Below are 18,003 nucleotides of genomic sequence, written 5' to 3'. Positions count from 1 at the left end.
TATTTATGGAACTAGAAAATTTATTAAAGTGATTTGTAAGCGGACAAGGCTTAGATTTTTAAGGAGAGCTATTGATAGCTAAGAGACAACTTGGAACACGAAACTGTAACCATCAGGTGACTTTTCTTATAATGCTCATTCACTCTGTGGAATTCAGAAAGCAGATCAGCACTGTGTGAAGTGTAGTGTCAAGGAGTAAAAGAAGTATAGACGGTGCAACAGCAAAGCGAAAGTACCGAGGTGCGAGTTCGATACCGGAAGTGACGGAGTGAGGGCAAAGACATGTTGCATGCAGTCTTATGGATCAGCTTGGGACTGCTTGGAGCCGTGATCGCAGCCGCTGTATGCAGCTGCCTTTGTCTCTATTATCCGAAACACTGGTACTTGTTGCTCATGATTAAATAGTGATTGTACATTGAGAACTCATCGCGCTGTGGTCTGTCATGAAATTTTAGATTCAAAAATAAAATTTCTCTTCTTTAGTTTGAGATTATTATTTATCCAAGTTCATTTACTGCAGTACAAATGTACAATGGAGTTGTAAAAACTCACACATACAAATTTCCGTATTTGTTATTATAGCATTTCTGAAAAGCACAGCAACATTACCTCAGTAAAAACAGTAGACAGTGGGAGCAATTATTCAAGAAACGTTTCTGCCGTCGACCTGGATGTCCCGTCGCTTAGCAAAGGAGAGATAAGAACCGTTAAGAAGGGAACCTTCCAATAACAACTGCTGAAGGACATTGCACCGCCTCATGTGCAGTTAATAAGCGTCTTACTGAAATAAATTCAAGTTTGATATTCTAATAACTTGAAGCGTCTTTACACGCAAACAGCAGGTACAGGGTAAAGTCTTGGTGAATCTATCGCTTAATAATGCTTCACATGCCAATGGTGTTTTGTTTTATATTAAATAGTGGCATTCTAGTCTGTCTTATTTTATTATTTTTAAGGCGATGTTTTGTGATTGAATTTTTGTTGTTGGCGTCCGTGTACAAAAACTTAAAACAGTATGAACATATTGAACTTAGCACAAACGTTGCCGGCGACAATACGAGCATGGCTAACACGTCTGGGTTTAACTGGGAGTAAGTCATTGGTCGCAGATTTTAATAAGTTGTTTTATGCCCCTTTGAAACAGATGAGAGTCGACTTGCAACTTGCTTTTGTCCGTTATTGATAGAGGCATTCGACATCCAACTTGTTTTCATCTCTTGTTTAGTTAACTTCATATTTTGATTGTACTTTTCTTATTATAAGTGTTCGTACAAATGTTCCTTGTCATTTCAAACTTCAAACCTAAAATAATTGACTCAAATTGTATACTGTTATCTTTTGTATCAATTTCTTAGTAAAAGTAAAATCAAACTCCGAAAATCATCCTACCATCCTAAATAACTTAGCAGACACTTCGCCCACATTGTAATTTTACGTTAAATAAAACAAAGTATTAATTAAAACAATGAGTCGACACTCTTAAATATGTTTGATGTGACAATGTGTTCTTAAGAGACCACTTTATGATTTTCATCCGCGTTGTTGCGTGGATAAGAACGCTGAGTTGCCCTCTCCAGTAAAGGAAACATGTAACAATACTCTCCGGATTAAGTCTGTAGCGCCGAAGCACCTCCTCTCGAGATAACACATCCATTGTGGGGGAACGGACACCGGATATAGCTCAAAAAGTGATAAGTAAACAGACAAATATGCAATTGGTTTTCTTTACCAGAGGTAAGATCTTTCTGTGTTAACGCTTATCACTGTATCCACAAATGAAACAACTAATAGAGCTTATAGCTGAATGCTAAAATTGGCCTATGGAGTACTTTATAATCCTTACGATCTAGTAGACCATGAAAAGTGTTACTTCAAATCTGAGATGATCACCTCAAAATTCACAGAATTTCGACAAGTATTGTTATTTTAAGGAAATATATGGAATAAATAAACAATTTGAATTGAAGGATTGTACAAGCATTTGCTTAACTATTTTTATTGTAAGAACTGGTAAGGTCACTTTTAAACTGTTAAAGATATACCCTTAGAAATATTCACAGTATTGTACTGGGGAATGTCGTATTATGTACTGAGGATAGTTTCAAAGTTGAGAAATGTGTACTGGGGATAGCATGTAAAATGGGACAAAAATGATAGTTACACTGTTTATATACAATATACATGTATGTCTAATTCGAACCTTCAAATAATCTGCAACTACAGTACAATTTGATAAGAAATTATTGAGCAAACTTTAGTTTACAATGATTTTGTTCCATGCTCTCCTTAATGAACGTTTATAATTATTATGCAAGCTGCTTAAATATCAAGGTTGGTCACAATACCTAATTTCTCACTGAAGTAAACGAGCAGAGACCATTATTCTGTTCTAAGTAATAGCAATATCGACCCAAACTTAGAAAAAATCACGTGTTCCAAATTTGATCACAATATCTCATTCCTTCCTAATGACTTTCTGTGTGTAAAAACGTACCTACTTGATTTACAAAGCAATACCGTATATATGTATAGCAAACACCACATAAATTCTACGGCCATACGTTTTGTGTTCCTCAATAAATCAGATTACCGACGTATTTCAAATATTTAAATATTTGCGACTCGAACGTTGATGCATGTGATAAACACATCATGGTTAACTAATCTATATGAATGAAACAGCTTTAAGTACATACAGATACAAAAAACAACAACAACATTATTTTCTCTTATCCCTCAATATGGACAACATCGAACAATTTCCACGAGCTTGCGTAGAGGTAAAAAGCCGTAATCATTATCACAGTCTCGTTATTCTAATTACAATGAAATCGCTCGAATCAGTTTTTATTCTTATTTTCTTTTTGTTTCTTATGTTTGAAATCGTACCACATTACTGAACATTTTTGAGCGAGCATGCAACTTTCGGCGAGAATTGTGCTTAGCAATCAATAACTTTACTATCAACTATTTACTCACTATGCAACCAATAAAATGATTTCTTTAGGGATTAACCACTTCCTTCGCAACCATGTCTTTAAAGCAACAAATGACCTTCTTAGCAACAAATGTCTTCCTAAGAAACAACTAACCACTAAGCAACTAAAGAATTCCTTGGCAATCATTGACTTACTAAGTCATTTATAACTTCTTTAACAACCAATAACTGCCTAAGCAACCGCTTACTTTTTCAGCTACTACTTAGATTAATAGCAGCCAATGAACCACATTTTAGCAACCAATGACCTCCATGGCAACCATTGACCAACTTAGCGATCACTTTCTTCTTTAGCAACCAATACATTTCTTAGCAACAACCGCCTTCCTTAGCAACTTCTTACGTCCTAAGCGGCAACTTACATCAATTGCAACCAATGACAACCTGAGCAACCACATTAATTTATACTTCAACTAACTACATCACCTAACTTCCTTAGTATTTCAAAGACTTCCTTTGAAACCATGACTTTCTTACAGACTCCCTTCATTGATAGCATCCAAGGATTTAGTTAGAAACTTCATTGTTAATGTCAACCTTCGAGGATATAAGTTTTATTACATTTCTTTATTCAACAAACTTGACTGGCAGTATTATAAAGGCATGGCCGCATTCAGCACTCTCAAAGCTTCGATACATGAATGTGTGTTGAGATATGTAAAACTAATGCACTAGCAATTACATACATAATTTATAATGCTTTTTGTTTGGAAATATAATATATGATATCAGTAAAAACAATAGACAATGTTTATAATTCAGTTGTCAACTCTAAATGTAGCCTTTATCCATCAGTGCTTTCGGCACTTTGATTTCATTCGATCTTTGTTTGTCTTGGCAGTCAGTTGAAAATCAATTTAACCCGCCCACCCAACCCTTTATTATTCGGCATTATAAAACAATTGTTTTTTTTTAATAATATGTTTGTCGTGCATGGGATAATTGTGTTAATATTGTAGTGTTAAGAATAACAATTGTCTTTATGTTGCTTCATGCATTAACTAAAAAAAATTGAAGTTGCGGTTTTGTTTCTATGCATAAGATGCATCACATTTATCATGTTAATGATAAGTTTAACTTATTTCGAATTTCTACATATATGTGTTAAGTTATATAATTGAAATGAGAATTATTTGTATTAAAATTTCTTTAATATTCAGCTACATAAAGAGCTGAGGATAATTGCAGTCAACTTACAAACTTGACAAGACTCTTAAAAATAATACTTGTGAAATGGCTGAGAGCGGCGATGGACGATCTGACTTAAGAAACTGGATGGGGAACCTTCCCGTTGCCCTACATGACACGCGCATCTCGGAATTGGCTATCCCTGGTGGGTATCTTATTATTAAACAGACATAGTAGGAAATGTTCTTAGAGCGAACGTTGTGTCGAATATTGGCTCGTTTGCGTGAATTTGGGTTGTTACCGGTGCTATCACCGGCGGGGAAAGCCTATAGGGCCGGAATCGCCGCGGTTCGGGCCCCTGGGGATCATGTATGCTCACCAACTATTAGGTAGGGAGACGAGAGTTTTCTAACTGCAATAAAAGTTTTCACACTATCAAGAACTTCAATAAAAATCCCTACTAAGAATGGTGATTGTTGACATGACAATTTACAAAGTCTCTGGCAGGCTATTGTTAGAAATCGTTGTTTTCATTAGCGGATTAAGAAGGGATGGATAAGTTCTGAAACCATTATATATATAGTAAATCCTTTCCGGCTCCCGCACGTTCCTTCTGATTATTACATCCGCCCCGCAAACATGCGAAAGATACTTACATTATTTACTTCAACATTATTTAAACCAGCTTCCCCAAGTCATTAGGCGGTTAAACTGCATTATTAATGGTCGGCTAACGGGTACTAAAAACATATATCCAGCCCACGGTTACCTGCCCTAAGTGCTACACCATATGAATTTATCATTAAATACTTGAAATGAGAGTGGTTTTGCATCAATTTGGACAAGAATGATACTCGAGATATTTCTAAAATATCCCCAATTAAATATATTTTCTGCTATTGATATGTAGGCTGTAACCGTTCGGTGAAATCCTGGATACACCCATGAAAAAATGTCGTTTCAGGCTCACACGATTCCTTCAGCTACAGTTTAGATCCGAAATCCGAGATAGGTCCCGATGCCGTCCCGGTCGTGTGGATTCTTGGAAGGATTTTCGCGGCCATTATCTATAAGTGGAGTGTGACCCAGGACTGTAGCTTCCGGGAGCAGCTGGTCGCCGGCGTCAGGTATTTTGACCTCCGGGTGGCACCCCGGCGGACGACGGGGAAGTTCCACTTTCTCAACACGTTGTTTGGAATCTCGGTCGAAGATGGCGTTAGAGAAATTTTCGAATTCCTCAGAGAACATGACAAAGAAGTGGTGATTCTGGATTTCAACCATTTCTATGACATGTCTGATGAAGAACACACTGAGCTTATACAGAAGTTGATAGATATATGTGGAGAAAAGATGTTTGTGTGTGTTGAAATAGAAAACCTAACGCTTAGTACGATGTGGGAGAATGGTCTACAAGTCATCGTCATTTATCATAATAAGGTATGGGCATGAATGCCTACAAATAATGTCATTTCAAGTCTTTGCATGTGGCAACAGTGCAGTAAATCAGAATGTCCGTCAAAATTCCTTCATTTGAATTCCGGATAAGGTTTTAAGATGAACATAACATATCTCGGCAGGATAAGTCTTTAGCATATGTTAAAGTAAGGCCACAAAATGTTTGTTTAGGGCAACATCCCCAAAATTACTAAGTAGGTCAGGTAGCATATTGTTCTTGCAAATAGCGCTGTTTCTTGCAAATATTGTATGGGGGGGGGGGGCTACCCTTGTTTCACGCTAGTGAAATATACTTGACGCAAATGTATATGGACACCAGCTATAACAAATTATATTCAGTTTCAACTTCTTGTCAGTTTGGCTCTGAGGTGACCGACTCAACTCTGATATAAAGCAGACAATTCTATAGTCCGTACCAATTTTAATCACGTATTGAAAACAGTTTGTAAGTTTTAACAGCTTTATTACGTTTTATTATACAGCACTCGATCTGAGAACCATTGTTCCAACAGATATAATATGTATTTACATCAAAATATTTATTAACTTTCAGTAAACACTACGTCTTCCGCTGGTGCGCACGTTCCGTAAATACCGAATTATATTATATTTTTTTATATTAAGCATGAATCTCGCGATGTTATTTCAGCAATATAACGCTATTTTAATAGTGTTCTGTTATGGAAATCTAAGCGAGGAAACACAGACAAGTTGCCCTTTTTGCTCAATAATGATGTATGTCCTTGTTATCTTAGATACATTCCAATATGGAGTCTGTGGTGAACGGTTTTGACAACTGTACGTGTTGCACAAAAGCAGTTGAATGACCGTATTGATCAACTTACATCATTGTTGCCTAGCGTCTCTCATAGGAGTGCTGAATGTCCTCACAAGAAAGAGTTTAAGGCCTTATTTTGAACTCAACAGGGTCGGGACAGGGAGCCGATACTCGATCCAGAATGAATCCGGTTCAAGCCCAGCAGAGCGAAAAGTAGTTAGTAGCAAACTTGTTTTTGATTAAACCGTACCATCCAATAGAGTACCAAATGCCCCATCAAGTGTTTCATTTAATGAGACCACAAATAACATACAGTCAGAAGAACAAGTCGAAACACCTGCTCCTTGCTCAACACCAAGTTCTCTGTCAGCTGATGGCGTTTACAATACCAGTACGTGTGGGCAATGTAGAAGTAAACGCCATGGTCGAATCGGCCGCTGAGGTAACTATCTTTTAGACCGTTTTTTTTCAGAGCTTAAAAAGCCCCCAAATAAACTTCGTGACGTGAGGCTCGACACAATCGGTCGTAAATGTCCATGCAAGGCTTCATTGCTGAAGCTGTTAATCGGCAACCTTTGTCATATCGGTCCATTCTATGTCGCCCTCATTAAGCAAGAAATGTACTTTGGGGTGGACCTCATGAAGCAAGGTAATGACATACATGAACTACGAGGGTTGCGAGATAACTCGGGTTAGATGGGTGCACCTATTGTTGCTCGCGTGACAGTCGCAAATCTCCGTGTCATCTCTCCTAACTCACTAGCAAACGTAGATTGTGTCATAAGCTCCGAGGTGCCAGACTACTATGTGGAGCCTTGTGAAGATGGTAAAGTGTTTGGTCGTAGGATAATGCGAAAAGCTGGCACTAAGCCGGTTATGTGTATTGTCAAAGCAAGCGACAGTTGCCATCTCCTTAGAAGAGTAAAAGTGGTGGGTTGGTGCCTATCCCGCCAATTAAATGGACCATACCGTCTCCTCAGTCGCCCAAGAAGATAGCGACACACATTTACTAATCACGAGTGCCAAGTCTTTGCCTGATCAAACAACCAAGGTGCCAAAGCACCCCCGGAGTATGTTCGAAGCATCTATTGAACGTTTGACAGCTGACCAACAAGTTGCACTAGCGCAACTCTTGACCTCCTATGAAGACGTGTTTGTTAAAGACGAACCCTATCTCGGTTCATTAACCAACATTGAACATGGTATCGTCCCTGGTAATGCCACGCCCATAAATCAGCGTCTTCGCAGAACAACCCCTGCATCTTCAGAAGAAGAGGTTGCAAGCTGGTGTCATACAGAATCTAAGTGATATGTTGCAGCGTGATAGACTTCATGGTCAGAAACTAAAAGCAAAGAAATGTGAATTTCTCGGCAGAAGAGTAAGTGGCGGTACATACGTTATGACTTCTGCTGGTATTGAAGCAGTTTCTAACTGGGGCGTTCCCGAGTGCTCAAAAGACGCTGAGCGCTTCATGTGTCATGCTTACTTTCACCGGAGCTTTATCAAGATTTCTCGTTGATAGGTGAGCGCTTTATGCGACAAGCTCCAGAGGGGCGAGGAACAGCAAAATGCGTTTGACCTACTTAAGAAGGATTTGATAACGACCGGCGCAGAACTTCTGCAAATTCAGAACGGTGTCGATTATGTCGTTGCATACGGCAGTTACGCTCTAACAAGGGGGCTGAGAAGGTACTGCACCTCGAGAAAAGAGCTGTTAGCACTTGTAAGATTTACTCGACAGTATAGACATTATTTTCTTGGTCGATTTTTCAAGGTCCGAAACGGGAGCTCAAGTTTGACTTGGTTGTTGAATTTCAAGGCTCGTTCGACTGAGGAATTGGCTCAGTTCAACATGAAAATGGAGCATCGGCCAGGAAAGAAGCATGTGAATGCAGATGCGTTATCTCGTATCCCACACCCTGATCACTGCAATTCATATGTCGCTAGAGTTGCAGCTAAAGATGTCCCTTGCGGGAGTTGTAAGTACGACGTTAGGACTGACACCAACGGGGTTCATTTTGCCGGGAAGTAGATGTAGTTTCGCTGGCCGCACAGAAGGCTGAGGTTGTTAGAAGATAGCGCCTTCGTTAATTCAGCATCCGGGAGCTTTTGTCATGAAGTTAGGGCTACAGCCGCATCGGGAAGTGCGCAGCGGGCACTAATTATCGCGTGGTTGGAGGGCTCAGTGATGCAGAGCGAGGTTGTGCACAGGGGATCAGCGAGTGCTCAATACATTACAGAGCTACAGCACCATTCCTGTGACAACTGTGGCAAGCCGGTTGACCGAGGGTGTTCTCCGCCAATAGTTGCCTCTGAAGTAGGATACTCAGGCTTCTCCGACAGCAGTGCAGACTAGTCCACTGGCTACTCTGCCAGTACCTAGTGTAGCAGATAGCAGGTCCTGGAGGGTAAGATGTTTTATTGAGACTCTGAAAAAGGATGATGTGGTCAGTGTCAATGTTTGCAGACATAGGAGAGTCATATGGGGATTTACCTTGAGTGATCTCCGTGAGGCCCAGGGTGCAGATGACGATCATTGGACCAGTCATAAAGCAGTGGTCGGGTTAGTTCATGTTCCCTTGGCTTGTTTTCAGTCAACCCCCGGCGTGGTCCGAACAAAAGAAACAGGGGAGAGTGTAGTGCGTATGCTCTATTTGACCTATTTACTTATAAAGTGCTTACGTCACTGGTCTGTGCGCAGATCTCGGGGAGTTTGAGAACAGCTGTTGTACAAACCAGACGTGTTGTGAACTCTTGATCAAAACCCCGCATATCATTATCTATAAGGGTAAGCTGGGTTTGGTCCAGATGTATACTAGGGAATACTTCAATAACAAAATGGCTGACAATGTGTGAGTACAGGAAACTTACGATCAAAACTTGCAAGAAATAGGATAAAACGTCTTACCAGTGGTGCGGAAAACAAATGCATTTTAACACCAACATAACGAAGAAAGCCATAATTGAACGTTTAGAATCTTAATCGCTTGTAATTAACGGGTGGGGTATAGTCTATCTGATTTGCTGTTTTGACAAATGCGAATCCAGAATCAGTTCATGATATTTTTAACCATCCGAATGTCAAATTGCTCTCAATGGAATGAGGAAAGTGTAGAATTAAATGAATAGTAATATTATTTGTAATTATTTATAATGTTCAGGTATGGTAGCACTTATGTTAATAACAATAACAAATTTTATCTTGAAATTCAGGTCTCTTTCACAAAAAAACAACTTCATAGAGTGTCATAGTATCTGGGCACAACAATATCACTCATATACTGTTGTTATAATTATGTTTAAAAATGTGTTTATGGTGTTTTGTTTATTACTAAGGTCGGCGGCTTTTATGAGGTAGGGTCACGCACGCGTTCCCCGAAACAAACATTTTTAGGCCTTATGTATAAGCGTTGGTAAACAAGAAATGTAAGGTGGAGTTGAGCACAGAGGACTGTCTGTTTTCGGCTTTTTCCTACAAAAAGTGAACTATGCGAACGGGATTCGATTTAGCTGCTCTATGTACTCAGAAGTTCTGAACTTCAGATCAACCATAAAATCAAAATTGATTTTTTTTTATCCACAGGTTATTGTATTGTTGCACAAGTTGTGTGTTTTTGTATGGACATTGAAATGAATATAACTGACTTAAGAAACACTTAAAAAAGGAGTCTTAGATTCACTGCTTAGGGCCCTTACACTCAAACAGGCCCGGGCTTTTTCAGGATTGGCAATTGTCAGCTCTAAGAACCCCTGGGTACAACATAATGCCATGCATTATTTCGGCAGCTGCTTCCTGTTGACCATGGCACACACTCATTTAACCACAGAAATAGAAAATGTATATTTTTCATCTTACTTTTTACAGATGGCCAGAGACTTTTGCCAGCTATGGCCAGGAAACGATTGTATCTGCTCACCATGGCCGCACACCACGAGCGTCACCAAAATGGTGGCTTTCCTTGAGCAGACGACGTCAACGTGCAAGCCGATGATGTTCCATGTGGCCCAATGTGTTCTTACACCGGATACATGCTTCATCATGAGTCATCTGACAGGAGGTATCAAGGGAGACCTCGCCAAAAATGCGAACCCTGCTGCCCTCGCTTGGTTAAAGACAAAGAAGAGAGGACCAAAAGGTGTTTATATTGCGACGTCAACGTGCAAGCAGATGATGTTCCATGTGGCCCAATGTGTTCTTACACCGGATACATGGTCCATCATTTGGCATCCGTTCGGAGGTATCCAGGAGGTCCTCGCCAAAAAGGCGAACCCTGCCGGCCTCGCTTGGTTAAAGACAAAGAAGAGAGGACAAAAATGTGTTAATATTGCGATGGCGGACTATGTGCAGATGGATGACTTTACGAGAAAGGTTATAGAAATGAACTATGTTTAGAAATATATATTGTGCAATTGTTTATTATACTTAAAATATTACATTATTAATTAGGCCACTGTGCTAGTTGCCACACTAATAAACTACTAAAGACGATACAACTAATGCCCATGGCCAAAAAATCTGTTGATATCTCATTTATTTTATGATTGCCTATAGATCTATGTACGTCGTCGTTTGTCGTCGTCGGCGCTATATGTGCTTGTTCGGAGCGCTGGCTTAAGGGATTTTGTTTTCATTCAATATCTTTATTGATTATAGCAGTTGGACGAATGCCCTTAGTATGCAGGACTATAAACACTGAGCTGAAATTATTTTAAAGACATTTGTATCTGGAATGTTGCAAAACTTTGTTAAGCAAGACGGATGGGGTCCTTCAAATGTTTTCATGAAGTGATTCTATCCACAAGGCAATCTTTTCGAAAGGTAACTAAGGGTTATGGCTTGATATGGACGGTGTAGCTCATATTCACACTTGGTAGACCCATAAACTTCGGTGATTAATATTGCATCAGATACACGCATTTAAATAATTGATTATACTTCATCGCGTTTGTTTTTTCCACTTTTCCAACACAAAACTTATCAAAGCTGTTTCTTCTGTTAAATAATAGTTGGTCATTGAATGTGGAGGTTTCACATGACACCGTCTGAACAAAACAAACACAGGGTACTTGATGGAACCAGAGTCCATCTTGCAAGTCCTTTAGTTTCAAATTGATATGTTCTTGTTCTGATACATGTAATGAATTATATAGTTGCTGATATGGTTGTTTACTGTTGCGGACAAGTACCATATCTGACAAAGTAAGAAGGTATCTAGAAAGTAAAGCGATAACTGTACATTTGACAGATTCATTCAATCCTTGAACTTATAATTTTCGAAAACAATTCATACAATGATGTATTAGTTTTGTTGTATTTTTTATTCTTTTAAAACTTAATATAAGCTTAGTTTATGACTAACAAAATGTAGAGCTTAACATAACATTGCAAGATTGTTTTAACCTGGGCCATTTGTCTTAAATCTTCAAAGTTAAATGTTCATGTTTTATTTATTAACAATCAAGTTAAACGACTTAAACATACATACTTTGTGACATGTTTAATGTTAAGGAGCTGACCAAATTTTACGAAAGAACATTTTATCAGATTTTAGACCAACAACCATTTGCATTTTTTTCGGAAAAGGTGGCCGGTCGACAATACAGCTCATTCACTTCAGTACGATGGTCAATGAATTTGTAAAAACTCGTAAATGCATAATTTCATATTCGTTGATATATCATTAGCAACTTTATATCAGTAAAATAATAGGATGTCTCATCGCTTAGCAAGGAGATATGAGAACATCAAATGGTCTCGTTAAAAGGGAACCTTCCAGTGCCAACTGCAAAGGACACTCAAGTGCAGTTAATAATTTTCTTACTTAAATAAATATAAGTTTGAGATTACTATTAAAGCGGCTAAATTCGCATACAACTGGCACAGTGCAAAGTCTGTGTGAATATATCGCTTATTTTTTTCTGATTTCAATTATATTTTGTTTTATATTAAATAGTGTATTTCTAGTTTGTCTTTTATTTTTATTTTTAAGGCGATGTATCGTGATTATTGTTTCGTTGTCGGCGTCAGTACAGAAAAACTTTAACCGTGTCCATTATTCGGTAACCGTTCAGAATGTTCATATTGACCTTAGTACACACGTTGTGGGCGTCAAAACGAACCTATGAAACTAAGCCAACAAGTCTGGTTTTAGTAAGTGTTGTGTTATGCCCCTTCAAAAACAGATAAGAGTGGACTAGCAACTTTTTCTTGCCCGTTATTATAAGCGTCATTTGACGTTATTGTAAGTGTTTATACTAATTTCCTTGTCACTTAAAAATTTCAATCTAAGGTTAGTTGATTCACATTCACATTCACAAACTGTTACATTTTATATCAATTTCTCGGTAAAAGCAAAATCAAACCCTAAGAAAATCATCCTTCCATCCTTGATATCTTAGCAGACACTTCTCCCACCATGAAATTCTACGTTAAATTCCACAAAACATTAATTAAAACTGTGCGTCGATATTTGTACTTAAGAGACTACTTTATGGTTTAGGTATTAGGTATACATTGCACGATGAAATCATCAGTCAGTTTTTGTTCATACTGGGCGAGAGGCCTTTTAAATTAGGTAAATATCAATCGTTGAAGAGATATGTTGACTTAAATTCATACTTCGCATGTTCATTTTATGTTAAAGTCTTATTAACGGTCATGGTGTCTGTGAATTGTAAGACTCGGGTTTTAGGGGGACATTTGTCAGTTCCAGTGATATCTCGAACAGTGATTAGAGCATTTACCTTTAAATATTGCACACACACTCTTTAAATTTCGTTTCAAACGACGAAATAGAAGAACTATCAAGTTACGTAGGTCCTATCGTGGATCGATGGTTAATATAATAGCCTGACTGAGTTTAAGATTTTTGTTAATGTTTGTATAAATAAAACGCATTTAAACGCGAGAATTTAAACAGAACACATATTAAAGCTTTGAATGGTCTGCATAAATAAATAAAATATAGAATTATCAAGTGAATGTTAAATGTGTTTTTGTTCGGCAAACCCGGATGTCTTAATACAGGTAAGTTTTTACATTATTTATTTGTGTACATGTATATACCATTACTACTAAAGTAGACCTTTTAGTCTCATAAATTTAGTCCAAATTTGTTTTAAGCGTTGTTTCAGGCTAAGCTGTTTTCTTAATTTATGCTATCTACATGATCATTATTTCTTATTATGGACTGGAATTAAATTTATATACAGTACATTTTAAAAAAGACACTTTAAAGGAGTGGTGGGTTTACAAAGTCTTGAATTCAATTATAAAAAAATAATGGCTAATCCTTATTTTCAGAGCAAACAAAGAGTTTTCTAATACATGTAATTCATTGCAATATAAAACAGAACTTCCGTGTTTCAAGTAGATGAATAGTAGAAAAATACAGAGGAGAACCAGTAATATACGAGTATACCTATAGATCTGGTGACAACCTCTCCCCCACCCCGTGCAGCTAGAAATGACATCCGCGCAGCAGTTTGCAGCCTACGGGTTTGTCTCCCTTGTGTGTCTGGCAGCGGTCATCATGTACATCTTCACGTGGTCACGGAGACAGAAACCTAGGTATTTAACCACCACCACCACCACCACCACGACCAACAACAACAACAACAATAACAAAAAAAACCCAATAATAACAACAACATCAAATGGTTATTTTGTTGAGATAGCGAACAATGAATTTTTACCCTATCACCATCAATATGGCGGAGCATACTGAGAAAGTGTTTTTTTTCAATTTGCACGACTGGCTAGTTTTTGTCCTCCATCATGTTACGTTTTGTTGGTGTATCTCAAGCAAACCCCGTCCTAGATTTTTAAATGTATTAAGCTTTGACAGCGTACATGGATTAGTTTGATCATTACATTTTGCTTCATTCCAGGAGTAAGTGTGAGGGTTTTCTCCCCACGAAGGAGTCCACCATCCTCGTGCCCCCGTCGTCCCTGACACTAATGTACTCGGCAGCGCTGGGAGGCGGCCAAGGGCGGGAACTGGATGAGGCGGTCACGCGCTACCTTGGGCGCAACGCCAGACAGGAGGAGAAGGACCGAAACATTACCCGTAACAACCAACCAACCGTGAAGAAACGGACACCGGAAATACACGACATTTAGTTAATATTAGTTTTTTCAGCTTGATTTTGACACAGGTGATGATAACGGCATCGAGTCATTCTCAAGTCCGTATTTCTGTGTAGAAAGTATGTACGGTGTCTTTCATTAACGACCACCAGAATGTGTACATGATGGACTCGAATTCACGGTTTTATAAGAGGCGAACAACTTTACCAGTATCCACTCTTACCCAAAATACACAATACTAGTACTGGACCAAGGAACGTGAACCTGTGGTCGTTATCTTTGTGCAATACAAATGAGATTTTTCAGTGATTAAGATTGCATTTGAAAAGTGGTAGATCTATGGTATTGCTTTTTATTATAGTCTGTGTGTTTGATTACAAATGTGAAATATAAACAAACATCATTATTACAGTGTTTTGTGTAATAGGTATGTCCTGAATCGTTTACGTGTACATTGTATATCTAATCACATGGATGCAACAACCTTCCAAGCAGTGCAGAGGCAGCATTATACATATTTCTATTTTAAAGTAACCCACTCACGATTTGTAAAATGCATTTCTTTAAATTACGAAATAAAGTGTGGCAGATCATAAGGAGTGTTAAAACAAAAATACCAAAAGCTGGAACCCTTCAGCAAACGTCTTTGAAGACCACAATTTTCATTAAAATTGAAAATTAATTATGGCTGTAGTGTTGTGTGATTGGTTTATTGACATTACCACGTGATGTAATCACTGTATCCTAAAGAGGTTAAAATATGCCCTTACGTTGAAGTTCTTGTTGCCGTGTGGACTAGCGGGCCGTTTCCAACATTCTTCTTGACTTTACCGGCGTGGGTTCGAGCCCCACTAAAACCAAAATACTTTGTGTGTGCTATAACTGTATTTTTTTCTTCTGCAATTTCGATAACATAGAGTAAAATAATGATAAAATAAGTGTTATTAGATGCATTACCGGGAAAAGTAATTTTTGGTCCAAAAACATGAACGAGTCACTTGAACGGAGCATATCATATCCAAAAAAATTTTTACCCTGTGGAAATAAAACGACCTTCCGAATTTGCGTTTAATATGCGAACACTGTTTTATTGGTTGTTGCAATTCTATTTTGAACTGAACAGTGACTTGATTTCTGCAATAAGAACTTTTTATTTATGCAATCTGAGCATTCTGCAAATCTGTGCAATGACGTGTCCAACAGTTAAAATTTCGAACCGGGAAGCATTTACTTTTGGCGATATCCAAATGTGCCGTCACAAACCAACCCTGAGTATGAACACACTGTTCAAGGGTGGATGAGGAACACATCTATGTTGACATATTAGTTGATGGATGGTACAATAGTATGACATAATATTTCAGGCCAGAGAAATAAGTACTAAGTATATCTTTTTAAGCTGTGTGAAGTTAGCTAAACATACGACATTGGACATTGGACATTCAAAATCGAATGTTGTGCTGGCACGACATTGGACATTGGACATTCAAAATCGAATGTTGTGCTGACACGACATTGGACATTGGACATTCAAAAGTGAAAGTCGTGCTAGCACGACATTGGACATTGGACATTCAAAATCGAATGTTGTGCTGGCACGACATTGGATATTGGACATTCAAAATCGAATGTTGTGCTGAAACGACATTGGACATTGGACATTCAAAAGTGAAAGTCGTGCTAGCACGTCATTGGACATTGGACATTCAAAATCGAATGTTGTGCTAGCACGACATTGGACATTGGACATTCAAAAGTGAAAGTCGTGCTAGCACGACATTGGACATTGGACATTCAAAATCGAATGTTGTGCTGGCACGACATTGGACATTGGACATTCAAAAGTGGAAGTCGTGCTAGCACGACATTGGACATTGGACATTCAAAATCGAATGTTGTGCTGGCACGACATTGGACATTGGAAATTCAAAAGTGAAAGTCGTGCTAGCACGACATTGGACATTGGACATTCATAATCGAATGTTGTGCTGGCACGACATTGGACATTGGACATTCAAAAGTGAAAGTCGTGCTAGCACGACATTGGACATTGGACATTCAAAATCGAATGTTGTGCTGGCACGACATTGGACATTGGACATTCAAAAGTGAAAGTCGTGCTAGCACGACATTGGACATTGGACATTCAAAATCGAATGTTGTGCTGGCACGACATTGGACATTGGACATTCAAAAGTGAAAGTCGTGCTAGCACGACATTGGACATTGTACATTCATAATCGAATGTTGTGCTAGCACGACATTGGACATTGGACATTCAAAAGTGAAAGTCGTGCTAGCACGACATTGGACATTGTACATTCAAAATCGAATGTTGTGCTGGCACGACATTGGACATTGGACATTCAAAAGTGAAAGTCGTGCTAGCACGACATTGGACATTCAAAATCGAATGTTGTGCTGGCACGACATTGGACATTGGACATTCAAAAGTGAAAGTCGTGCTAGCACGACATTGGACATTGGACATTCAAAAGTGAAAGTCGTGCTAGCACGACATTGGACATTGGACATTCAAAATCGAATGTTGTGCTGGCACGACATTGGACATTGGACATTCAAAAGTGAAAGTCGTGCTAGCAGTTAGCACATTCAAATCAATGTATGACATGTTTTATGAATGAATGTTTTTTACCGACTTTAAATTAATTTTGATGGCATGCAATATTCGGATTTTTTGTTTGTTTGAGATATTGTCTTGAAATTATTTGAAAAGGGTCAGAGATCACAAAGCAATGAACCATTATAAAATTTATTAGCACCAAGAGAGCATTGTCATGACGATTCCAACGAAATATTTGAAACTTAAGCATGATTCAGATATATAAGATGTCACATATGCAGAGAAAGATTCAAATGAATATACTTATGAATGGTCGTGGATTATATGTAGACAAACAGTGATAATGCTTTCAAAATGATGTACGTGAAGTTAGCGGCCTAGCGGCGTGAAGTTAGCGGCCTAGCGGCCTAGCGGCGTGAAGTTAGCGGCCTGGCGGCCTAGCGGCGTGAAGTTAGCGGCCTGGCGGCCTAGCGGCCTAGTGGCGTGAAGTTGGCGGCCTAGCGGCATAGCGGCCTGGCCGTCTAATTATTTTTTCTATTTCCAAGCAATTGTTAATGCGTTTTTTTTAAGACAATGATAAATCAAGGTTTTTTATTTATATAGTTACATAGCGGCCTTAAATTGTTATATATTCAGAATATTTTTCTTTACCTTTTATTCTAAAACAATTTTAAATTAACTGTTTTATGCACAAATTATCACTCTGAAGCGTTTTTCAACTTTTTTTCAAAAAAGTCGATCAAGCACTTCAGCGACCTAGCGGCATAGCGGCGTGAAATTAGCGGCCTAGCGGCCTAAATTAAACTGTTTTTATGCACAAATTAACACTTTGAAGCGATTATCAACAGTCTTTTTTTTCCAAAAACGTCGATAAAGCAGTCAGCTAATTCAAAGCATTAAACATGCCTGTTCTTCTAAAACAATGATGTATTTTGATAATCGCTTCAATGTGTTAAGGGTTTATTGTGAT

General features: G+C 38.4%; 2 protein-coding genes across 6 annotated transcripts; both read left to right on the top strand.

The window, feature by feature from the left end:
- The first annotated feature begins 1,671 nt into the window (after positions 1–1,671).
- Positions 1,672–12,324, top strand: LOC128216405 (PI-PLC X domain-containing protein 2-like). Its single transcript, XM_052922965.1, has 4 exons — positions 1,672–1,734; positions 4,159–4,331; positions 5,091–5,563; positions 10,226–12,324. The coding sequence occupies exons 2-4, from the start codon at positions 4,232–4,234 to the stop codon at positions 10,751–10,753; spliced, it is 1,101 nt and encodes a 366-aa protein (XP_052778925.1). The 5' UTR covers positions 1,672–1,734; positions 4,159–4,231; the 3' UTR covers positions 10,754–12,324.
- An 815-nt stretch (positions 12,325–13,139) lies between these two features.
- Positions 13,140–14,855, top strand: LOC128217794 (uncharacterized). Of its 5 annotated transcripts, none has more exons than XM_052925185.1 (3): positions 13,140–13,387; positions 13,734–13,930; positions 14,251–14,855. In XM_052925185.1, the coding sequence occupies exons 2-3, from the start codon at positions 13,827–13,829 to the stop codon at positions 14,480–14,482; spliced, it is 336 nt and encodes a 111-aa protein (XP_052781145.1). In that variant the 5' UTR covers positions 13,140–13,387; positions 13,734–13,826; the 3' UTR covers positions 14,483–14,855. The 5 variants fall into 5 exon arrangements, with proteins under 5 accessions (XP_052781145.1, XP_052781144.1, XP_052781143.1 ...); XM_052925184.1 differs by having other exon boundaries at positions 13,731–13,930; XM_052925183.1 differs by having other exon boundaries at positions 13,714–13,930.
- Positions 14,856–18,003: the final 3,148 nt, after the last annotated feature.

Source organism: Mya arenaria, chromosome 14 (assembly GCF_026914265.1).
Source record: "Mya arenaria isolate MELC-2E11 chromosome 14, ASM2691426v1".
Taxonomy (NCBI): domain Eukaryota; kingdom Metazoa; phylum Mollusca; class Bivalvia; order Myida; family Myidae; genus Mya; species Mya arenaria.
The sequence above is the reverse complement of the archived record's forward strand: the minus strand, read 5'-3'. Positions and strand labels throughout refer to the sequence as shown.